Genomic DNA, 23,809 nt, shown 5'->3' with positions numbered 1-23,809 from the left:
TACCTGCACCCAGAGATGGGGCCTCATCGCACCCATAATACTGAAACCACACTTACCCAAAGCCATAGTTTTTACTCCCGGACACATATTGAAAGACCAGAGGACCATAAGTCTTGCCCGTTTCCTAACCGTAAAGCGAAATTTGCTCCTGCCATACCATTTGGCATTTCCACTCATCCCACTAAAAGGAAGACCTCCTACATCTTCTCATCTAAGATTTCAAGTTTCTTACGGAGTAAGACTTGCCTCTTCACAGAGATCCAAAGAATGCCCAATTACTTGTTTCCAGCTTATTTGAAAATTCCTATATACTGTTGAAGCACTAGTCAGTTGGTGCAATGGCGAAAACCCCCAGAAAGGCTCAGCCGTTTCGCCAGAAGGCAGTAGCCCTGGCCCCAACCATGGCCTCCAAAACGGCCCGGCCCCACCAATATGGTGGGAAAAATTTCCAGAATTTGAAGAACCCAATGTCTAAGAGCAGAAGATTTAGTTTAGCCGAGTCCACTTCGTCAGAGTCTTCCGATGGCCTTCCATCGCAAAGGGCCATCAGTCAATTTGACATCAATTCTGACTCGGAATCTTCCTTGACCGCCTTGTCGGAGCAGGAGGAGTCCCAACACATCGGCAACTCCGGAAAGAGCGTCACAAAGTATTCTGGCTCAAGAGTTGCTGCAAAGAGTAAGCCTCGTTCGCAAAATGCAACTAAAAGTAGATCTGCGAAATCCACCAAGACTGTTCGCAAGAGAGTATCTACAAAAACACACTATCGTGACGCCGACATCTCAGATGATTCCGCTTCTTCAGACGATGGAGATGAAGATGCTATAGACGCAGAGAAATTCACGATGGGTCTTTACTCAATGATGGGTAAGACTGAAGGCGATTCATCGGGGAGTGAAAGCTCAGATGACTCGCAGGATAATGGAAATGAATCTTCTTCATCCGATGATTCTGAAGTTGATTTTGTTCGTTTGCAGGCTGAGCAGAGATTAAACAATCTCAAAGCCATAAAGGGATTACCTGGCAAACCAACTCAAAGTAAGACAAAAGCACTGAAGAGAAGGAGAAGTACTGCCATCCGTAAAAGATCAGAAGTAGCACTCCCAGAGGACATCAATTTCCAATTTGAGTTTGATCAATCTAAAAACGAAAGTGTCTTCGATGATTCGGATCAAGAGCTGACGACTGCATTGAAAGAACCAAAGATCGAAGAAGAAGAAGAGGACATCGGTGAAGAAGTCCAGGATCTCAACCAACGGCCTGATTTTGAATTTCACTTTGATGAGCCGATGATTGATGTACCGAAAATCAAGGATGAAGAACTCAACTCAGATGATGACTATGAATTCGATGACAATGATTTGCTCGCAACTTTGCAAGCAGAGAATGATATTGACGAGTTCTTGCCCTCCGAAAATCGTGAAAATATCCGCACAAGACAAAGCTCGATGAGTTCCATGAATGATGATACAGAAGATCCATTTCTACGAGAAGAAGAGAAGTTTCTCGTGAATGAATTTGAGGTAAATGGATTTGATGACGAAGAACCCGGCAGGACTGGAAATGAAACAGCTAAAGTCATGGACTCATTCAACATGACAGGTACAAGAGACGATCAAGTCATACAATATGCAAGTTCAAGTGAAGATGAATCTGGATCGGAATTCGATGACCTCAAATTGAGTTATGATGATAATGATAATGAGATCGATGATTACATTGACTTTATTGACATTGACACTCCTGCCACCTCTAGCGATCATAAAAAGGAAGAAAAGATTCTTCCTGGAATTGGAAAGGGAACAGCAAAGAAAGAAGAGAAATCCAAGTTTCCAAAAAAGCGGGGCTCTAGACGTGGGCCCCTCGACAGTGAAGAGGAAGATGATTCGTATCTTTGGAATTATTTCTTCAGTTCTGATGCTGAGAGTGACGCCGAGGCTAAAGATCTAGATGACTATGATGTAGAGGAACAGCTTTTGCTTGAAGAAGTCTTCCGGAAAGAGTTCGAAGAGAAGCAAAAGCAATTGGGCCGTGATGAAGTTTCATTGGAAAACCAAGACAACAAATTGGATGCCGGATATGATAGCGGCGAGTCGACGGATGTCGATTTGTCTCTCCCATCATCTGGGCGTGGAAGTACACTCGGTTCAAAGCTGGCCAAAGAGGTATTATCGTCTCGCACTGCCGACTACCGTCCTCCTGTTTTGGGAACGTGGGTAGCAATTGATAGTAAGCCGTTTAGCATCATTGATGGGTTATCGACTCGAACCTTGACTAATCAGTCAAATCAACGGAATCCTCGCACCAAGAACTGGAAAAGTTTTAGTCTCAAAAATGACTCGGAAGATCTGGCTATCGAATTAGAAGAACTTTTGAACGTCAGTGAGCTAGACAATGACGACGAGAACGATGTTCGGATATGGAGAGACTTCAATAACAACAAGAAGCATGTTCCACTTGGAGCCTTCAGAAACAAGAGTAAGATGCATCAAGGTCACCTCCCAGAAGCCTTGTCTGGATACAATGTGTCAAAAATTAACAGCGGTGTTTCTGGGCGGAGAAGTCTGCAGATCCGTGCTAAGTTAGCAGCGCAAAGGGAACTGGAATCTCAAGCAAATGCAAACTTGGCTAAGGACTTGAACATGTCTTCGAAGCTGATAAGGCGTAGAGCGTCTATAGCTGATGCTGTTTCTGAAGGGTATCGACCAACAAAATCGGGGTTGTTCAGCGAGAACGTGTTGGCAGATGTCGAGGAGGTCATGGGTGATGACAGAGATTTTATGGCATTGATCAAGGGATTATAAGTTTAGTTCAGATGATATACTATTGTTCGAAAAATATCTTTGTAGGTCTTCTCCAATCGTGTGTTCATTAGATACTCTCTGATACACAAAAGACATCAAAAGTGTCAAAGTGCAAATTCACTCCTCAGAAGGAGTTGTAGATTTCAATTCAAATATATTTTGTTCTATTGACAGAAAGATTTGTCGGGGAAATGAGGTATCATTAAAGTCATGTTCATCACTCCTCATCGCACTACGAACTGACCCTCCATAACCGTTCAATGAGATCTTTGACGCACACAGCTCTACGAAGATTATCCAGAAGATCTCTTTCACAAACTCAAACATGCTGCAATGCTGAAAAGGATCTACTTAGCTTTATGGAGTACCCTCTGAAGGGAGACAAAGTCAAACCCAAGCGAATCCTTATTCTAAAGCCAAATGAGACGAGAGACAAGATGTTGAGCCAACATCTTCATGAACACAAGAGAAGACGGGGTACCATCTCGAAGAAAAAGCTGCAGATTGCACAAGAGATGCTTAAGATAGACTCATTTCTTTCAGGATCGGAGGCTACTTCTCAATCGAGCATGATCGAAGCGGTTGAATTTTTCAAGCCGCAGTCGGGAGAACCGCTTAACCAAGGATCAGTCAAGGATTTAACTCAGAATTTGTACAAAAGTTTCACCAGAGATCAGATGAGACAATATCTAGCTGAACTGAGACACAAACAACCCCCTTCTAGATACTCAAAACGGGAGATTGCTGAATACATTGTCACGAATATTTGGAAATCGGAATCTGGTTCTACAAATGCTACTTTTCTTTCGAAAGAAATTGTTCCACTCTCCAAAATGGAGCTCTTCTTTCTTTCGGCACAAAATGGCTACATCTTGCAGCACATGAGAAACGCCGTTACATCGCTTGAACTTGAATCTGATAACCAGAGCCTAGTGTTGAATGGAACGGCAAGTCAAGTAGCCAATGCAAAGGTGCTCTTGGCTGCCAAATTCGAGTCTGTTTATAAAGTTGAAGAGGACTTGTCCTTTATTACTCACATGTATGAAAAGGAATCGAAATCGAAATCGCTTGAAAAAATCATGAGGGAAAATGACGTTTATTCCGAGAAGCTTAAAGATCACAAATATCTCCTATGTTCTTTGCAGCCAGCAAAGGTGGAACGAGTAAAGAGGTTATTGTTGTGGAACTTGAATAACAACCAACATCATAAAACGCTCTTACACTTGCCTTCGAGCGCTGAGTTGGAGCACTGTCTGTTAATACAATACACTGACACGCTTTCTAGTGATTGGGAAGGACGCTCGAAGTCACATTTTCATCTCATCAATGAAAGTCATAGCCAAGAAGTGTCTTCCAGGGTCAAGAATGAGTTGGAAAGATTCTCAAACTTGCAAATTGACGATTTAGATCTCAGTCTGGATCCTGCGGAAGGTATCCGGAACCAGGTAGTAAATTCTGACGAGACTTTCGATTTGCTTGAAAGACTTGGATTCCTGAAAGAAGATATTGAACACGAAAAATCCGCCGTCAGCCCAAATCTTGATGCCGAGATGCCTATGTCCATGGATGAGCAAATGACTCCACAGCTGCGATATGAGCTGCACATTGTAGAGTCTGACAAAGCCTCGCTTTATTCCCAACTCACTGACTTTGGGTACCGAAGAGCTCTTCATGGTGTTTCTGAGGGAAAATTAGACTCAGCAATATTCACAGTGACGCTTGGACGTACTCTTTTTTCAAAAGACAGGGAGGAGAACTCTATTTTTGGCACTGCTCCAAGTAAAGACAAACTTACTGAGTCCTTTTCGTTTTCGACAAACACGCCTTTGGTGTACGATCAGGCACTCGCTCGATTGATGGTAAAGGAGGAAATGAGCACTCAAGATGACCCACATAATTATTACCTACAGTTCAAGTTTTTACCATCTCCATATGAAGAGGCTCTGGCAGAGGTATTAGAAGACAAAATGAAATACCCACCAATTGAAATGTGGATTCGTCTTAATGAAAAGTCGGTCTTGGATCTAGAATCTGTTCAAGTTGTCACTGTGGAGGGCGAAAACAATGCTTACGTGTGCCTTCCTAAACTCCCTTCAGACTTCAAGGTGACCTGTCAAATGACCGGCGAAGTCTTGAACGGCACAAACCTTGCTATTACAAACGGAACAAACGAAGACACATACGTCCTCAGCCAAACTGCAAAAAAATTCTCTCATTTATCTGCTCAACCTGGTGTCGAGAGGTATATCGGCGATTTGCGGGTGGACTTTGCTAGCGGGACGAGGCCGCATATACCGAACTATATGGATGTTGTTATTAACGGGAAGAAGGTTCAATATGCATTCATTAGTTTGAGACACAGAAGAGAGCTCTCCTTAGAATTGGAGAACAAAAAGACTGTGCAACTCAATGTCATCGACGGAGGCCAATCCGGTGGTCGTAGGCTTGAGGTAAGATTTATTGGAGAGTATGGGGATGGAATTTCGAGGGAAAATTTCGATCTGTTAATCGACTATTGTGCGGAGTTTATTAGTGAGTTGTGAGACCCACAGTGATGAAACAATGCATGATCTTGCAACAGAAATTACTACAGATGTTCGTCCAACACAATTGCACGTGTTGCTTTCATGCCGTGGGAATTTCGTTTAGATGTTAATTCAGTCTATGAATATATGTATATAGGGCTCAACTTGGAATACTACCAACACAGAGATAGCCAATCCAGAGTTTACTTCTTCGATTCCAAGGTCTTGACATGCTTCTCCAAGTTCTTGACAGTCTCTGTCAAAGACAACAAGTCAAGAACAAGAACATTGTTGGATCTCTTGTACTCATCCAACAAGTAGTAGTAGCATCCGGCACCAGTGAGAGTGACACCGAGCAAGAAACCAGTGAGGCCACCTCTAACGGCACCAATTCTCTTTGGAGCGACCACAGGAGCAGTGGAATATGACCGGGAGGCTGCAAGCATTGAGCGAGCTGTGGATGAGAACATAATTGGTTAAAAGGGAGGTGAGTTTGGCTGTCCGCGAAAAATATACCCGGGGAGGATAGGAAACCACCATGATTAGTGGAGTGAGAAGAGGAACGGATTTTGGCAAAGTCGAAAGAACTCGAACAAAAATGTTTAAAAGAAGATGAAAAAAACGAGGCGATTTTTCTTGAATACTTACGGGATTTCATGTGCCAGTTCCTTGTAGTCGTACTGTGGTGATAAATACCACGTTTGTGAATGGCATACTTCAAGACATTGAATTCTCTCGGCTTTTAGGAATTCAAGCTATACTGGCCTAATCATGGGAATAATTGTTGGTAGTCTCCTGTCGTTTAGGGAATCGAAGGATCTTACGTTCGCAAAGGCGTTGTCCATGGTTAGGACTAGATACAGACATAAATAAGAAATTGAAGCAAATATTTGGAAATCGATTGACACAAGAACGTTGTCTCTTCATTTGGTGAATTCAATCAATAAGTGTACCATGTCTCAATCCCTTACTTGCTAGATGGACAAAATAATACTTGATCTATCCAAGTGCGAATAACAAACTGGCTGTCTAAATTCGATGAATTTTTCGAAATATTTGCTCAATTATTTCATTTCTCTTCTTTTTTTGATCGAAGTCACTGCCGGTTTCTGTAACTCTTGCTTACCTCATTCATTGCTCACACCTTTAGAGCACACAACACTGACATGTTCCTCGCTAGCCGAAGTTGGCACAATTGCTCTCCAGCATTTCGAAATTCCAAAAATTTGGGTTTGAGAAATGTCCACACTTCGAATAATTTGAATAGATTGGAGCAAAAGTCCCGTCTACCCAGATTATTTGCCATCTTTGGTGGCGTTGCTGGAACATGCTACCTCATCGATGAGTATTACTTGCAATCTTTACTTCAAAGGTCAGTTAGGGCTATAAGTGTTTTGTCTTATGTTGCGTATCGCTACTCAACTGCATCCAGTATAACAGAAATACAAGCCTTTCATGAACAGGGTGCAAAGAGCATCTTTGACATGTTGGCTGCCAATAAGGGCCTCTACATCAAATTGGGACAGGCAATCGCTAATCAAGGTGCTGTCTTTCCTGTTGCTTACCAAAAGCATTTCGTGAACTTGTACGATGCTGCCCCTGTTGACTCTTGGGACCTGGTAGATCGGCTTCTTCGGCAATCTCTTGGATCCAACTACGAGAAAGAAGTCTTTGAATATATAGAACACAATCCAATTGCATCCGCTCTGATAGCACAAGTGCACAAAGCAAAGCTTAAGCTGAATGGAGACGTGGTGGCCGTCAAGGTCCAGCACCCATACATTGCCAAACAAATGCCGGTCGATTTGAGAGTCTATCGACTCATGAGTTGGGTTTACTCCAAAGTGTTTGATATACCGTTGACTTTCATTACAAAGTATGTAGCGGAGCAAATGTTTAAGGAGACCAACTTTGTCACCGAAGCTGCCAACAGCGAAAGGCTTGCAAGTCTACTTGCAAACGATCCTCATGTGCAAAACCTAGACATTTACGTTCCAGAATGTTACAAGGATTTATCAAGTAAGAAAATTCTTATTACAGAATGGATAGAAGGTATATCCTTGACAGACAAGGAGAAACTCATTGACAATTCCTACTCTTTGCCCAGAGTCATGTATCAATACATTACTGTTTTTGCCCGTCAAATCTTTGAATACGGTTTTGTGCACTCAGACCCGCACCCCGGCAACTTGCTTGTTAGAAAAATTGGCGGAAGACAACAATTGGTGATCTTGGACCATGGTTTATACATATCCTTGCCGGAGAAGTTCAGACAGGAATATAGCGAACTTTGGGAAGCTATGTTCAACATGGATCAAAAGAAGGTAAACCAGGTCTCAGCTGAATGGGGTGTTGGATCTAGTGAGTTTTTGAGAGGAATGGCCCAACTCAGACCACCTACAAATATGGGCAAAGTCCCCAATGCCATAGAACTTATGAGAGAGCTTCTCAGTGATCTGACGAAATTTCCACCAGACCTTATGTTCATCATGAGAACGATGAGAATGATCCAAAATTTAAATCAAACTATGGGAAGTCCCGTCAACAGAATTAACGTTTTAACGAAGTCTGCAATCTACCTGGTGACAGATAGAAGAGAGTTTACGTTGAAAAATTGGTTCATCTCGATCAAATCTAGATTTTTTATTTTCATTAGTGAGACTGTGTTCCTCTTTTTGAGAGCTCGCCAAATACTATTGGGAGATAAGTATGGAGGAAAGGGAGAAGGTATGGAGGATTTCATTGAAGAACATATTCGTGAAAGCGCCAAGTCAATGGGATTTGAAATTGTGGATGGTTTGTAGTCAATCAGGGCTTTGATCTGTTCCGCCGCTCTTTTGCTTTTGTCTCTGTTTTGCTTGATTCACGAGAGGGTGATTGACTCTTTGACCTAGCAATGGGTTCTGGCTCTTGATTGCTCGAATCTTTTTGTGGCAACTCGGCCCCATTTGTTGGTGAAGGTTGGCGTTGGCTTTGAGATTCATGTTGTTGTGGACTAGCTCTTGAACTATTCTGAATGAGATTGTCAAATTGCAAAAGATTCTCCGTGTATTCACGTGGAAAAGACATTGACTGACCTGCAGCTATCATTTGTGGGAGATGAACCATATCGAATTGAGGAAAATTGGGATTCACTGCTTGCGGTTGATATTGCCGAAGGCTTCTTTGAAAAGGAAACAGATCATCGTATATGCATATATGCTCTGTCTGGCGAATGACGCATGTATCACAAACTGGACGACGACAGTTACATTTTGACTTTCTTCTTCGGCATGCCAAGCAAACCTTTCGATATCGATTTCTCTTCCCGCTGCTACCAGACATATCTCAACAACTTGTATATATGTAATTTACAATATTGAGCTTAGTTGCAAGTATGAAAAAGATTCTTGTTTAATCAAGCAATATAGATAAGTTGTCTTTTTTAGGAAGTATAATCGCCTGCATTCCGTTGCGCTTTCCTCTTCCTATACTCGCTCAATCCCGCCAGCAGAGGATGATGCCGCAGTTGCAGAATTGAGATTCAAATTTCGATTGCGAAATTAGCAAACAGTATGAGATCATTTTTAGTACCGGCAAAAGAACTTGTAGCCATTGTGTTGACTAATCGAACAACACCCTTTGAAATTTGAGTATGAGATATATCAAGACTTCTGCCAAAGTTTAATAATAAATAGCACAAGCCCGCAAGAAGTCATTAAAAAACTGGACAAAAACGGTAATCCTTGGGAACTTAGATGAATGTTCTCAAATTGGTTTATTATTTGGATCTGATGCAAAAATGCAAGTTGTCTCAATGAGTGGTCAATCAAACTTCAACAAAGCCTGGTTAGCTCAATCGGTAGAGCATTTGACTCTTAAACATCATAAGGTCAATCAAAAGGTTGCGGGTTCGAGCCCCGCATCGGGCTTTCTTTTTTCGATTACTTGACATTTTCCAGACACTACATCTGTGACTGTTTTACTCTTTTTTCGAATTGTTTTTTCTTTTTGTTTTTCATAGCTGCTTTTTTGGTATTTCCCAATGCATTTAACTCGTGTCTAGAATCAACCTTAAGTTCTATCTCGATGGCAGCTCATCGACCTGCACACATTACCCCATCTCATAGTGGATCTACACACCTTACAGATTTAAGGTAACAAGTACATTCATCGAAACATGGCCGAAGCGATAAGGTGTTCGTATGGCTCAACATCTCTCGAGCCATTTTATGTTGGCTCAACACTGGCTGTATTCTCAAGTGAAAATTCCCTCTTGGCCACTCCGATTGAGGAAGATGTAGTCGTTACAGACATCGAATCCAACACTATTGTACATAAAATCGAAGGTGACGGAGAAACCATCACTGCTCTTGCATTAACTCCAGATGGAAGCCGTTTAGCGGTCGTTTCGCAAAGTCAGCAGCTTCGAGTTTACGACACTTCTGATGGCAGTTTGGTCAAACAGTTCAGATTCTCAGCGCCAGTGTACATCGCTGCCGCCGATGCTACCTCTACTCTTTTCGCTTTTGGTGCCACTGATGGTGTGGTTACTGTCTGGGACATTGAAGCTGGATATGTTACACATTCACTTAAAGGACACGGAACTACGATATGTTCCCTTGCATTCTATGGAGAACTCCATTCATCTAACTGGATGTTAGCACTGGGAGACACAATGGGAACATGCAAAGTCTGGAATCTTGTCAAAAGAAAGTGTATTCTGACAACCAACGAGCACGGTGGAGCTGTCAGAGGTTTGGCCTTCCTGCCCGACGGAGAGTATTTCATGACTGCAGGTCGTGACCAAATCGTTGTTCTATATAAATTGGACAATTTGAAAAAGTCCATCAAGACTTACACAGTCAGACATCAAGTGGAAAAGTGTGGCTTTCTCGAGGTCTGCGGGAAACTGGTTTTCTACACTGCTGGCTCCGAATGTTGCTTGAAGCTTTGGGATATTAATTCTGGAACGCCATTAGGAGGCTCAAAACCACCATTGCAAACATCAGAAGAACTCATGATCATCGATGTCGCTCAAATTGAGGATGAAAGTTTATGGCTTGTCTTGAGTGATCAAACTCTTGTATTGTTAGACCTAAGCTTAAGTGAAAATGTTGACGACCACTTGATTGTCCCTGAGGTCCGCAAAATTGCAGGTAATCACGGAATAATTGCGGACATCCGTTACGCCGGCCCAAACTCGACTCTTGTTGCAATGGCTACAAACGCACCCGCCCTTCGTGTCATTGACCCATTGGTCCCTTTTGACGTTCAACTCTACGAGGGCCATACAGACTTACTCAACTGCTTGGATGTTTCACAGGATGGACTATGGATTCTTACCGGATCAAAGGATAATAACGCTATATTATGGCATTACGACGCAGACTCTGAAGAGTTTATCCTCCACACCACTTTCCACGGCCATGTGGGCGCTGTGACTGCGTGCGGACTTTCACGAAGTTCAAGCAAACCTACATTTGCATTAACTGCATCAACTGACTTAACAGTGAAGAAATGGAAAATTCCAAAAGAGGCTGGTTCCGTTGTTAAGGGAAGTGATTACACTAGAAGAGCGCACGACAAAGAGATTAACTCTATGGCCATTGCACCAAACGACGAATTCTTCGCTACTGCGTCGTTTGATAAGACTGCAAAGGTCTGGAATTCGGACTCTGGAGAGACTGTTGGTATATTGAAGGGTCATAAAAGAGGTTTGTGGGACGTTTCGTTCTGTCAATATGACAAATTGATTGCTACGAGCTCTGGTGACAAGACAGCTAAGGTATGGCTGTTGAAGGATTTTAGTTGTACAAAGACTTTTGAAGGACACACCAATGCTGTCCAAAGATGCCAGTTCATGAACAAAAACACACAACTCGTAACTTCCGGAGCTGATGGTTTGGTTAAAGTTTGGGACATCAGCGAGGGAGAGTGCACGGTGACACTCGACAATCATAATAATAGATTGTGGGCACTTGACCTCAAAGAAGATGGCTTGGATCTACTTTCTGCTGACGCTGATGGTTTCATAACATTTTGGGTCGACAATACCGAACAGCTACTATTAGAACGAGAGGAGAACGAGAAATTGAAGGTGGAACAAGAACAATCTCTCAGTAACTATATTAATCAGAATGACTGGAGTAATGCTTTCTTGTTGGCGCTCACATTGGAGCACCTGATGAGAGTATACAATGTCGTGAAAGCTTCAATTGGAGCTAATCAAGACCCTGAGCTGGTGGTTGGCCTGAAGGCTCTCGAAACTACGATGCAAGAACTCCAACCTACCCAATTAATATCTCTTCTCAAAAAAATTAGAGACTGGAATATTAATTTCAAGCAATTTGAGATTGCGCAGAAGGTCCTTTCTGTCGTTCTTGACTTCATTGACACTGAATCCGCCGAGATGAGGAAGGCGATGGATCTGATTATCCCTTACAATGAGAGGCATTTCCAGCGTCTAGATGACATGCTCGAGGAGACCTACATCCTTGACTATGTGATCAATGAGATGCAGAGCGTTTAATAGAATAAAAGGAATGAAAGCATGACTATTCTTCTCGTAATCTATCAATTTTTAATCCGGCAATCCCTAAAACCGAATGCCTATGGAGAAAGTGTACCCCCGGTAGCTCTCATGTTTCAAAAATTGTTCAAGGCTAGGAATAGGAATTACGGATCAGTGATCTTCCTGAAATCGATCCAATGACTACACCGCGGTATTCCGAAAAAGGGGTGTGCCAATCAGAAAAAGGACAATGAAACGGTGTGGAGCTCATAGGGTCTTCTTGGCAGTATCATAGCCTAACATGGACTGAATTGATGACAATACTTTGAATACGAACGCCTCACTGTCAAGGGCGCATATTCAGTAGTCTTTCCTGATGTCAATGCCCAAAGCTCCTAACGTGGTGTGCATATTGCGGGATGTCCCACCTTATTGTGCACAATAAGACGTTGAATGGCGGGTCCAATTTTTACGAAAAGGTCAGCCTGATCGCGGAGTATTTCTTGTTAGACTTGGAAGCTCTAGCACGAAATACACAAAAATGATAAATTGTATTTTCGTAATGAGGATGCTTTTTTGTCGACATGGTCTCTGAACACCAATGCTGAAGAGGGCCACAGGTTGCATGGAGTCCTAATAAAAGTGCCTTGAATAGCTTTCCATTCTGGTAAAAATTAAAAGTAGTGCATATCAGGTATTTAGAAATACCATCAATTTACACTCGTTACAAGGATTACGCCTCGTGTTTTCAATAGCGGCAGTTACGTCAAGAAACAATAAAAGAAACATACATTAATATTCAATACAGCCAATAGGAAGAAATAAATTTATACAATCTGGACATAATAATGTCTAAGAGCTCCAGAGCCAGCTCGTCACCCGAGACATTTTACGAAGATTGATTTCGCTGAATAGCCGACGCGCAGATGGCATTTCGCCAAAATAGGAGTCACAGTGGAAAGCTTGCTGCATTCGGTTACGGCCTGGGGAAGCGGCAACTTATGCCTCCTGAGATACAGGCTCCTGCTCGGCAAGCAGACGATTTTTTGGAATTGCCTCATAACCCAAGCAGAGCTTACGAGACCTTTGACAGTTCAAACAATGCGGTTTCGCTTCATCACATTTGATTCTTCTTTTACGGCATGTAAGACACCCGGTTCGTGTGCGACGCTTTATCACTCGCCGCTTGGGAATTTTAGGATCATCCTGACGTTGTAGTTGAAGTGCGGGAGCTACAGCAGCTGGCCTTTCCTGGTGGCCCATGGTATTCATGAGGGGTTGCAGGGTAAATCCGACGGGTATATTTCCGAATGCGGGCCTTTCGAAGTTTGTTTGTACACGATTAAACTGAACTGTTTCTTGCAAATTTGGTCTCAGGCCCAGGCCAAATGGAAATGCTGTTGCATTTTCATGTGGAAAGTAAGAAGGAGGCATGACAATAGAGCCGACTCGACTTGAATACCCAACATTTGGAAAATGAGAAACAGAAGATGGACGTGGACGTTGATAAGGATCCATCAGATACGCATGTGGTGTGTGTGGTGATGTATGCATACCCGTGTCAGAATTAAACTGGTCGGCTTCGCTAAGTGAGTACCGTAAAGGAGGGAAGCGTAGCTCAGAGCCGTACTCTCTCGAGACATAATGACCCAAATTATCAGTTGAAAATTGATCACGACCGAAAGACTGGGCCATTCTTGCCGTGTCACCATGGATGTTAGTCTCTGAGGAAATATATCGATTTGGCAAGCCAGGCCTCTGCAAAGAGCCATTTACAAAGCATGCATATGTCTGGTGTGAAAGAAGATTACTGTCTATAGCAGGCACATTTGAGCCCAATTTTTCCGGGGAGTTTGTTACACTGACCAGGCTGCTTTTTGAAGATCCCAAGGTGTAGCTCCCAGTCACAGATGAAGGTTCTTTACTTGCAGGCAGGGAAGAAAGTGAAGAAGTCCGTGAATCAACAGCTGGCAAACTGGAAATTGAAGAGGATGCTCGTGGTAAATTGGCTTCGAATGCCCCAACCAGTTTATTTACATTCTTTTCAGTAGATCTTCCTGGACTGGAATTTAGAATACCAACCATCAATTCAGCTATTGAGGGTAAAGAAGTCATTATTCTCAGTTCGGGGACTCTTGGGATTTGATTAATTAGAAAATTTGGAGGTGTCTTGGGTGTCGATCAACGAGGAGAAATAGACAAAAGGCCAAAGCGCAAAGAAAAGTGTCAAGACACGAAAAGAGAAGTCGCCGTGGCTAATTAGGATAAGGGAATTGAAAAGAACAAGCAACCTGATGTGCAAGTTGAAGTGAAGGGATCACTTGTCAAAGAAGAAGAGACAAGGATTGTGAAACACCCTTGAGACCAACCAACAGGTGGGGTTACCAATAACACGATACTCGAATACCAGATTAGTCAAAGACTAGGAAGGCAAAAGGAAGTCAGGAACGTCTTTGATGAAAGCTTTTGTCGAAAAGAAAGAAACTTAAAACAGACCGGCGAGTCACCTTCCTTTTATTGTAAAAGCCTGGCTGAGCGCACGCACCCCTAACCAATTTTTTTTTGGACCAAAGCCCAGAATGGCATATATCATGCACCCCAGGCAATTGTTTTAGCCCTTCTTGCATAGACGCCCTCGCCAAAAAACAGTTGCGTACCGACTGACGCCCCGAACACATTCTAATGCACTACAAAGGACGTCCTGCAGACAACAGTGCCAATTTAGGCCGCCTCAAATCCATGATTGCGGAGGCCGACACCACTATTCCAGGGCTACAGACAAAGCCTGTCACAATTATATCAATTTGGTAAGCCTCGCACACACTTATCGAGATCCGGCATGGTCGCGAAGGAGACGGCTAATATGTGATTCTTTGTTGGGAGGTTGTTTTGTGAGAGCTGTATGTCGTGTAAAGTATGTGAGGGCGTAGTTTGATTGAAGTAAACTGGGTGATGAGGGCATGATGGTATAAAAAATCACAGGTTGTTCGACTTCGATGGAGGTCCAAAAAAAAAAATATGTGCCAGCGGAGATCCAATTTCTTCTCTGAAAAACTGCCGAAAGTATGCAACTTCACACTGTCTTAGGCTTTTTAGACCAAAGAATACTGCATGGCGCTTAACTAGATCTTTACGTATTTCCAACACTCTAGATGAGGCTTTGGCAGAATGATTAGAGCCCATTTCTTTTTAGCAGTCAGCAAATAAATGATTCCAAAACTTGTTTTTCCAAAATGAGTCTCTTTCTATGTCTTGTGGAAAGTTTTGCCCTCAGCTCATGGTTGGAGATTGTTATATCAATGGCTAGAACCAGTCACGAGTTTGTTTTTAAAAAAAACCTGGAATCTTTTAAGTGTAAAATTCAAGATGAACTCCAAGGAGCATCGAGGTTCTCTTATCTCTATTGAGCGCCTCATTAACCTTTTTACCGCGGATTCAAAATGGCGTTAATCGATACTGGACGAAGAAAAATTTTGCGCCTTGAAAGAATACACAATTCATGGGGTTAGGAGGTTTAATAACCACTTGCCCCACTAGACTACCGGAAGAAGTTCTAATAACATTGTGTTGTCGAGTTTTTAATTTCAGAATGATGATTAGCTCAATATTGAATTAATCAGTTGCGGCGCTGTGTCATGCTATCCAAAATAAACATGCTCCATTTTGTTACAATTCATTGTGTTTGAAGTTGTGAATACTTCGAATTCACTCTTCCATTTTATGTGATATTCTCAGCATCGAAAGTCAAACTGGAGTGTCCATGGATAGGAAAAAAGATACCTTCCCAAATTCGATACGCTTGTAATTTTCACCTAAGGTGTACACGAGCAACTACCGAGCGAAACTAATTTCAAATCGAATACAAAACATTCTCTGGATTGCTCGAAGAAAAATCTGTCAAGTCGTAGCTTATTTCGTTTCATTCGCCAAGAAAAGATGAGAACATGACACCAGGCGATTAGTGGCGCTGCATAAGTGATGATTTCGTAATCGGACAAGTACCTGGACAAGCCGGGTTTGGACAACAGACAAGTTTTGCCTGATATCACACGTATCAATCAAATTGGCTTTACATTCTTTTCGTTGCAGATTGTTTTAAGAGCTACATTCAAGTTCCACGGATATACACTGAAACCTGGAATGATCGTGACTTTAGAATATGGCCGAGCCACTATCTCAGAATTTGACAATCACATAGGTCCTTTCTTTACCTAGTCTCTCTCCAAGTCCGGTTTTTTGGTATTCTATCCCAGGTTCTGTTATTAACAAATGAATTCCACCACTTTAAGTCATCAGTCTTCCCATAGAATAAAAAACTTCACGGTTGTATACTTCTTTTGCTGATACTGGCATTTGAAAACGTTCGATCAAGCTTTAAGTTGGTCTTATGGTTGAATGTAGTTTTTTCGATCTTTGCATTCTTCGATAATCCTAGGTTTGCTTCATTGATTCGATTCAGCTAATTAATTCTCCAGATATAAGTGTTCGAACCAGAGCTTCGGAGGGAGAAGTGAGTTTTTTGTCAAGCCCCTGTGTTTTGCTCGCGGCTCCAGTGACGCCTCAGCTCTCATCCTCAGTCATCGAATACGAGGGGCTATACGAGTCAATACCCACAATCTGTATGGTTTCAAATACATCAAAAACTATTCTGATCGATACTTTATCCATCCAAAGGAGAATGAGTGTGCTGTGTCACCACACGCCCGAACATGTTATAACACTACCTATCTTGAGTCTAAGTCAAAAATTTGAGAAGAGTAACTTAGCAGCATAGAAGTTTGAAGTTGAAATAGAAATTCTGACATGAGAATTTATCATACAACTTTACCGAGGTGTGATTAGAGAAACTATAGACTATGAACCGACCGACAGCCAATTGCCACTTGGCCTCACAGACTTTTGCAAAAGAATACTCGCGAAACAGAGGGCGAGGATATTGAGCCAGAAGCTTCGAAAATCCTACTTGCCAGTTTCAACACATACAACTGGAACTATGGGCAATTCTAGTAACACATGTTTGAAGTGCTTCAATGCCGGGGCTTGTTGAGGCAAACTTCCTCATATGATGTATCTTGGTCTCTAAGATCCCATCCTCCATCATACCAAATCCAGTGCTAACTAACTCAAAATTCATTGATTAGATGAGAAATAGTGTGTCAACTCCATGCTTGACTTCGCATCAATATCCAATTTCAGAGTCTGTTATAACCATGATGATACCCTACATAAGGTATAACTGTACTGGAGGCCACACCCATGACTGCCGAAACGAAAAGGGTGAAACCAAAAATTGACTACCGGATTTCAACAACCTGAGGATCTATTCTTTATTCAGATATTGATGTGGCTCTTTCATTCGGACCTTATATTCGAGGTCATGATTTGTGCAACTGAAGGCCAATTGTATCTACACCAACAAAAATTATAAGTTATGAACAAAAATTGTCAATAATGTTCTGCGTGTAGATGAGATTCTGTATAGTATGCCAACCTCATGGAATTAAAATAAGGTTTTCACCCATTTTATCAACTAGTCACAGACAATCTAGATCACTTTAAAAGAACCTTCCATCAGTTGAACTCCTTTGAAATTTGCAAAGAGAAAAAAAATGCAGGCCTTAGGCTTCATAGGGCGAAGCAGGATTCTGATACCAGGATTTATGTCGATTTTCCTCCCACGTTTGGGTCTCAATTGAATCTCAGTGGTCATGGAATAGTCATGGTCCAAAAGATTCCTAGTTCAGCCGGGCATGCACGTGACCCGTTCTGAGCCAGTTGCCATGACCTGCAGGAAGCTGATTCACATTTCAAGAAACGCCAATGCGCAATATTGTTCAAAACATATACGGCTCTTCTTTAAATATTCGCCGAGAAATACGAGTCATCTATGACAATTTGGGTCAGTTGGAGTCTTATTAGCTCCCAACTTTGTATTCCGTTTGTCCCTGATAGTTCCCCGAGAGAAATGACTTCGCAAAGTAGCGTGGTGCGTCATCCTGCATAGTCAGTAGCCGAGATAGTTTAATTCTGAGTGTTGAGGCATTGAATCTGTAGAAAGTGTGCCCCAGAATTCAATGGAATTCCAAGAAGTAGCACGAGCCCAACGAAGGACCTGTTAACTGGAATAGTATAGCGCAATCGAATTTGCTTAAAGTCTTATATTCAGATCATCATTTTTACTCATCCTAAACGGGTATTCTGTCCAGTACTAAAGCAAACTTTTTAATTTCACTTTCACTATAGAGTCAAAATATCTTTTGTAAAAGGGACTTATCAATTCCAATCGGTTTCTCTATATAGCGAGGAACAAGGCAACTTGTGGCCTCTCCATTCTTGATATCCTAGAACATTGCAGCCAGCATTTTTACCTTTGAAGTGAAGCTAGGGTACCTCAAATTTGAGGCTCGAGTAATAGATTCTGATGATTCCGGTGACATTCTCTAGGAAGGCGTGGATGGAAGCTACCTCTTTCGTTCGGGTCAGATCACCAGTTACTAAAAAAGGCTACGAGAACAATTGCAGCTGACGCATTAATTCTTTTCGTACTTAAATTTCAAAACAATAGTTTCATCGGTTTGGCTGCTTGACTTTGAGGTTCTCTAGAAGACTACGCTTGGAGAGACTACCTAGCGGAATGTCAGGCCTATCACGACGAATAATTACTGAGTCTAAAACATAATCGAGTCAAGATACAGAATTTTTTTCGTTTTCTGTGAGTAGTATTCAGTTTTTCTAGTTTTCTGTCTTACTGTATGAAGGCTTCTGATCACGCTCGCTCACGTCTCTTTAGGCTGTAGAACTATGCAACAGGCGCATGAAGTTAGATGCAATCAAATTGTGTGACGCTGAAATCTACAAATTCTAGGTGGGTCTTCTCAATAATTGTATTTATGAAGGCGGCTTGCTTGGCGTGGCCCCTCTAGCAGGGGAGCTTGTAATGTATGAGAATACTCGTGGATATTGCGTTTGTGAGAATTTTCCTATGCCGTAAAGTTCAACTATACTTATCAGAACATCTTTGTATTAGCTTCACTAAGAATCGTATCGATTAATTGATTTTTTCGTTTCTCTTCGGCTCTGTTGACTGTTCTGAGTATTCTGGAGCCCTTCAGCTGCTTTCATCCATCATAAATGGATAAGAGACAGTTGCTCGATATCCAAAGATTACAGTGAGCGAATTCTTGGTCAAGTGTGGTTCAGTTCAATCGTTTTGTCTAATGCACTAGTGGCAGCGATTTCAAGTTCTGCAAATAATGTCCTCAATATGTCCCGAGGCGTCGCTCGCACCTTGAATATAGTTTTAGTTTAGACTTGTATTACATTGAATGCCTATATGACGGGCAAGACTACGATGTATTTGATATTCAATGGTCTCGAAATCCTAATTCCGTTGACTGAACTGACAGTGGAGAATGGTAATAGCTGTTACTTGATGATTCGCCCATACTCTGCCCTCCACTTGAGATGCGACGACATTGTCCTAAATACTTATTTCCTTCGCATAGCTCATGTTGCAGTAGATCTAAAAATTCCGGGATCGCATTGGCACCATTCGACCACTCCTCTGATAAGTTTTTCAAGTCGCAAATGGCAACATTCCACCTGCTCTGGAAGCATGAGGTTACTCGCAGATTGCAACGTCTTCATATCTAATGGTGCGTGTTTCTAAAACTGCAGATGCAGCTACTGATTTACTCGGCACAATTAGCATTCCAGATCCGACTGCCAAAACCAAATATTTTTCAACTTCTTGGGGTTCGTTGTTGGCCATTGGCTCTGATGTATGACGCTCAAGACTAAACAGACTCTCAGGAACATTATACCTAAATTCTTGAAGAGAGATAACGCAAAAGTCCTCAAAAAGTACAATTGGGGCTGAAAAATCAGCAGCAGGAATAGAAAATTTGAACACTGTGCTCATCAATGGAGATCAAAGCACTTTTTCAGTCGCAAGCCAATCGACGAGCCCGAGCGTAAGAGCTGTCGCACTTGTCATAAACACATCCCCTTTGACTTCGATAATCTCTACTGTTATGTTCTTTCCTACTTTAATTTTGACTTGAACGTGTTATGCTCATGTACTGGTGTATATTAAATGAGAACACACATGATGCAAGCATTTCTGAGAGATGAGCAGTCAAAAAAATGAGATGAAAATTGAAATCTTTCCTTGAGTAATAAACAGAGACTACATTGATCAAGAATGGATCTCCAAGTATTCTTTGCTACTCGGGATATGAAATTGCCGATACCTGTTTCATACAAAAAGGACAACGATTCCACAGACCAAATACTAATGAACAAGAATTTCTGAAGAATTTCGTATAGATCTTGCGAATAAAGTGGTTGTGGGTGATTTTTCATCCTTGCTCTTGTACATGTTTTCCTCGGGGTCTTGCATGCACTCATATTATTTTTTTGTTTACATCATTGGAATCATCAACAAATGGAACAATATCTTCTCGACGGTATGTCAAAATTGTGAAACTAGCCCCGGACCAATATCTTCTATATTCTAGAGTCATTACTAACTACAGAGATTGATCCACTGGCGTTGAAAAGTGCTGAGTTGAGATCCATTCTCAAGAAGCACAAGATCTCATATCCAGCAGAGGCCAAAAAAAAGGAGCTTGTTAGCATCTTCTGGAATGCGACTTCGAGCCAGAAGCCAATTCAGGCAGAGGAACCTGTTGTAGAGGGTCCTACAAAGAAAAAGGTTCGCAAGAGACGCGGAAAGAATAAAGCAAAAGCCACAGCCGACTCGAAGACTGTGCTGGATGCTGAAGTTAATGCAAAGGAGGAGTCTGGTTCAATTGTTGAGCCCTTGGCTGTATCTGAAGAGGCGGTTGTTGATTCGAGTGCCTCCGTGCCCGCGAAGATCAGCAAGGCAGAAAAAGTGCTGAAACCCATCAGAAAAAGTCCCGAAACACCCACTAGAGAGTCACAAAAATCCGATAATGCATCTAAGTCTTTTGGCAGCGAGAAGCCTGGCTCAACAGCTTCGAAAAAAAGACGCTCAATGCTACTGGAAGTTGGGATTCCTCATTCTGACTCACCCTCTAAGGGCAATGTCTTCGAAATTGACAGCGATTCTGAGACAGATGTTCTCTCTCCTAGGAAAAAAAAGTTGAAGCCAGACCTTCTCATAGCTGCATCGCCAAACTTGAGCAAGTTATTGAAGTCTCCCTCTACCCCCACCTCTAAGTCCATTACACCTAGAAAGCAGGCGACAAATAGCTCAACCCGCACACCATTACAGAACGCAAGATCAACTCCTGACACCGCTCATTCCGAAAAATCTAAATCAAATTCACCAGATGCCGCAAATGTCCTTGAGACCTCTAGTGAAATCCCAAGTAGATCAACAGTGCAACAGTCTTCATCTCCTGTGCCATCTTCTCGCGCTAGCCTTGCAAACTCTATTTCTTCGAAGAGTGATGAAGGGTCTCAAAAGCCTCACTCTGCTCATAGTTCATTTGATACTGCATCCTCTTTCGACAGGGCTTTGAATAAGTTGAAACCCTCTAGTGATTCAAGCTCTGATTTTGAAACAAGTTCTCGCGAGAAACAGGACGAAGATTTGGCAAAACTTTTGGGGGTTGACATTCATAGTGTTAAGCCAAAACCCAAAGGTCGCAGGTCTATCACGCCTCGGAGACCAATTTACATTCTGAAAGCAGAACTCAGTCGTCTGAGAGATGAAGCCAAGAACCAAAGTCAGGTTGAGATCGAAGAAATTGATACCGTCAATATCTTGGACGATGCTAATCACTCAGACTCATCGCTTTGTTCTGATGCCGATATCGAGCAACCTAAAAAACCATTTTCGAGTTCAGTATTAAAGTTTTTCTTCTACCTTTTGTTATGGCTCTCAGTTGTTGGTTCATTGCTTTACACGTATTGGTTTAGGGAGCAGACCCTTCTAGTTGGCTACTGCGGTCATGAAATCAACCAGAGGACCATTCCAAAAACTGATAAATATCCGAGCGCATTCATTCAATTCGGAGAGTATTTGGACGACAATTTCAAACCAAATTGTGTTGACTGCCCTCAGCATGCAAGATGCTTCCCTCACTTAGAGATCGCTTGCTACGATGATTTCATGCCGTATGCCCCTTGGTACTATAGATATATCCCTTTTGTTGATCCCAAAGCTCAAAAGTGTATTCCAGACACTAAGAAGGCCGAGAAAATCGAAAGTATGATTGATATCTCTCTAGACTTATTGAGAGCTCGCAACGCAAACATTAAATGCGGTAGGTCCTCTCCAGAAGACATGACTGCTGGCATTAGCCTTTCTGATCTCCACGATCTTTTGTTATCTTTGAAAGCTCCCTACATTACGGTAGAAGAATTCGAGGAACTATGGGAGCGTTCCGTGGTGGAATTGGAAAAAGAACCAGAAATAATTGTAAGGCAAGTTACCATTTTTGATCATACCAACCAATCAAGTACGCATACTAACATTCAGGTCGGACTTGAGTCTAGTGAGTCTAGTACCCCAGATAACTCTCACAACGCTGTTGAAACGAAGAACAGCAAGAACAAAGTTTTTCGATCAACGTCCTTATCGCACCTCAGTTTCAAGTGTTTGATGTCTAATACCATAGTCTCTATTCTCATGAAATTCAAGATGGCTGTATTTATTGCTGCATCTATCTTATTGGTGTCCTATGGAGGTTATTGGAAGTACCAACAATCGCAGGTATACGCGCAAAAAATCGAGACCATCTACAAGGAAGTTCTCAATAAGCTTCAAAGGCAAGCACGTTTAGCTCAGGAATCATCCGAGCTTCCTGCTTTTATTGGGTCTATTCAGCTTAGAGATTTGATTCTTAGTAGCGACACAAATTTAGCATACAAGATGCGTCTTTGGGAAGGAATAAGTCGGAGAGTTGACAAAAACACGAATGTGAAGTCAGAATTATTAGAGGTTCATGGTGAGGTCATGAAAGTGTGGCAGTGGATTGGAAGTAGAGAGTAAGCTAAAATGACCCTCTGTCACACAATTGCATTATATAGAATGATTTATATATAAATATTTATATTTCTAACTTAGCAGTCGATTCGGCAAGTTCGGGGAAATCATCGTCAGCTTCACCAGCGAGGCCCTTCTCGAATATCTCACGACCAGTCATCTTACCATTATGCATCTTCTCAAACCTTTCCTTAATAAGTTTGTCGATATTCATTTCTTGACGGAAACTCTTCCTCCAGTTACTGAATGATTCTTTTGTGACTTCCGTTCCGTGGAATTTCTTTTGTTCCTCCTTCTCTTTTGCTAGAAGTTCTTCATCATACGCTTTCTGGGCATTATCCACCTTATTCTGGAATAAAATCTCGGCTTCGTCTTTTAGAATAGCAGCAATGGCAAAAATAGAAGGCATGCCAACATTGAGCTCTGCTTCTTCATCGAGCTTAGATAGCAACGTCGCAAAGTCTGGCTTTTCGAAAATCATTGTCTCAGCTAGACTCACGAATTTTTCATCGCCATCATCATCTTCGTCCAGATCGTATACTTCTTCTTCGTCTTCTTCCTCAAGATATTCGATACCAAGTTTAGGAACAACTTCTGGGTATGTTTCTGGGAATCTCACATCAAGAAGTAAACCATGCCTTCTGTCTGTTTGCGTGTCGAGGCCGATTCTGATTGTGAAGTGTGTTTCAGACAAGATTTCAAGCTCATCTGGATAGATTGATTCAAGGACTTCAAGTTCCTGTTTCTGTTCGTCCTGATAATCCATTTTATGGCGAAGATGGATCAAAGGGCATCAATTCGTACTGTATGGGGAAGAAGAGAACAGAAACAAAAGAGTTAAAAACATCGACTCTGACAAATTTTAACTTAAAAGAATTTTGTCAAGACTGCATAATTTGATTGAAATTATTATCGTAATAGAATTATATTGAACCGTTGAGAATTCTCCAATTAATCGGACTCTGTACCTAATAAGAGCTCTTCTCATGTCAACGGTACTAGAACGATA

At 41.9% G+C, this 23,809-nt stretch overlaps 8 protein-coding genes and 1 non-coding gene across 9 annotated transcripts; 6 read left to right on the top strand and 3 right to left on the bottom strand.

Moving 5' to 3' along the window:
• Window positions 1–338: 338 nt before the first annotated feature.
• Window positions 339–2,804, top strand: PUMCH_000404 (uncharacterized protein; the record flags this gene model as incomplete). The annotated part of the gene is made up of 1 exon (XM_063019493.1): window positions 339–2,804. One exon carries the CDS (start codon window positions 339–341, stop codon window positions 2,802–2,804), a length of 2,466 nt encoding a protein of 821 aa, XP_062875563.1.
• Window positions 2,805–3,064: 260 nt separating this feature from the next.
• PUMCH_000403 (uncharacterized protein) lies at window positions 3,065–5,347 on the top strand (the record flags this gene model as incomplete). The annotated part of the gene is made up of 1 exon (XM_063019492.1): window positions 3,065–5,347. The coding sequence occupies one exon, from the start codon at window positions 3,065–3,067 to the stop codon at window positions 5,345–5,347; it is 2,283 nt and encodes a 760-aa protein (XP_062875562.1).
• A 1,148-nt stretch (window positions 5,348–6,495) lies between these two features.
• Window positions 6,496–8,133, top strand: PUMCH_000402 (uncharacterized protein; the record flags this gene model as incomplete). Its single annotated transcript, XM_063019491.1, has 1 exon — window positions 6,496–8,133. The coding sequence occupies one exon, from the start codon at window positions 6,496–6,498 to the stop codon at window positions 8,131–8,133; it is 1,638 nt and encodes a 545-aa protein (XP_062875561.1).
• A 4-nt stretch (window positions 8,134–8,137) lies between these two features.
• PUMCH_000401 (uncharacterized protein) lies at window positions 8,138–8,653 on the bottom strand (the record flags this gene model as incomplete). The annotated part of the gene is made up of 1 exon (XM_063019490.1): window positions 8,138–8,653. The coding sequence occupies one exon, from the start codon at window positions 8,651–8,653 to the stop codon at window positions 8,138–8,140; it is 516 nt and encodes a 171-aa protein (XP_062875560.1).
• Window positions 8,654–9,152: 499 nt separating this feature from the next.
• Window positions 9,153–9,240, top strand: PUMCH_000400. Its single transcript has one exon. It is a non-coding gene; the product is annotated as a tRNA-Lys (tRNA).
• A 248-nt stretch (window positions 9,241–9,488) lies between these two features.
• Window positions 9,489–11,840, top strand: PUMCH_000399 (uncharacterized protein; the record flags this gene model as incomplete). Its single annotated transcript, XM_063019489.1, has 1 exon — window positions 9,489–11,840. One exon carries the CDS (start codon window positions 9,489–9,491, stop codon window positions 11,838–11,840), a length of 2,352 nt encoding a protein of 783 aa, XP_062875559.1.
• A 981-nt stretch (window positions 11,841–12,821) lies between these two features.
• On the bottom strand, window positions 12,822–13,937 carry PUMCH_000398 (uncharacterized protein; the record flags this gene model as incomplete). The annotated part of the gene is made up of 1 exon (XM_063019488.1): window positions 12,822–13,937. The coding sequence occupies one exon, from the start codon at window positions 13,935–13,937 to the stop codon at window positions 12,822–12,824; it is 1,116 nt and encodes a 371-aa protein (XP_062875558.1).
• A 6,904-nt stretch (window positions 13,938–20,841) lies between these two features.
• PUMCH_000397 (uncharacterized protein) lies at window positions 20,842–22,806 on the top strand (the record flags this gene model as incomplete). Its single annotated transcript, XM_063019487.1, has 1 exon — window positions 20,842–22,806. One exon carries the CDS (start codon window positions 20,842–20,844, stop codon window positions 22,804–22,806), a length of 1,965 nt encoding a protein of 654 aa, XP_062875557.1.
• A 58-nt stretch (window positions 22,807–22,864) lies between these two features.
• Window positions 22,865–23,566, bottom strand: PUMCH_000396 (uncharacterized protein; the record flags this gene model as incomplete). Its single annotated transcript, XM_063019486.1, has 1 exon — window positions 22,865–23,566. One exon carries the CDS (start codon window positions 23,564–23,566, stop codon window positions 22,865–22,867), a length of 702 nt encoding a protein of 233 aa, XP_062875556.1.
• Between the last annotated feature and the right edge of the window lie 243 nt (window positions 23,567–23,809).

Source organism: Australozyma saopauloensis, chromosome 1 (genome assembly GCF_035610405.1).
Source record: "Australozyma saopauloensis chromosome 1, complete sequence".
NCBI classification, from domain to species: domain Eukaryota; kingdom Fungi; phylum Ascomycota; class Pichiomycetes; order Serinales; family Metschnikowiaceae; genus Australozyma; species Australozyma saopauloensis.
Note: the sequence above shows the minus strand (reverse complement) of the source record. Positions and strands in the feature narration are given on the sequence as shown.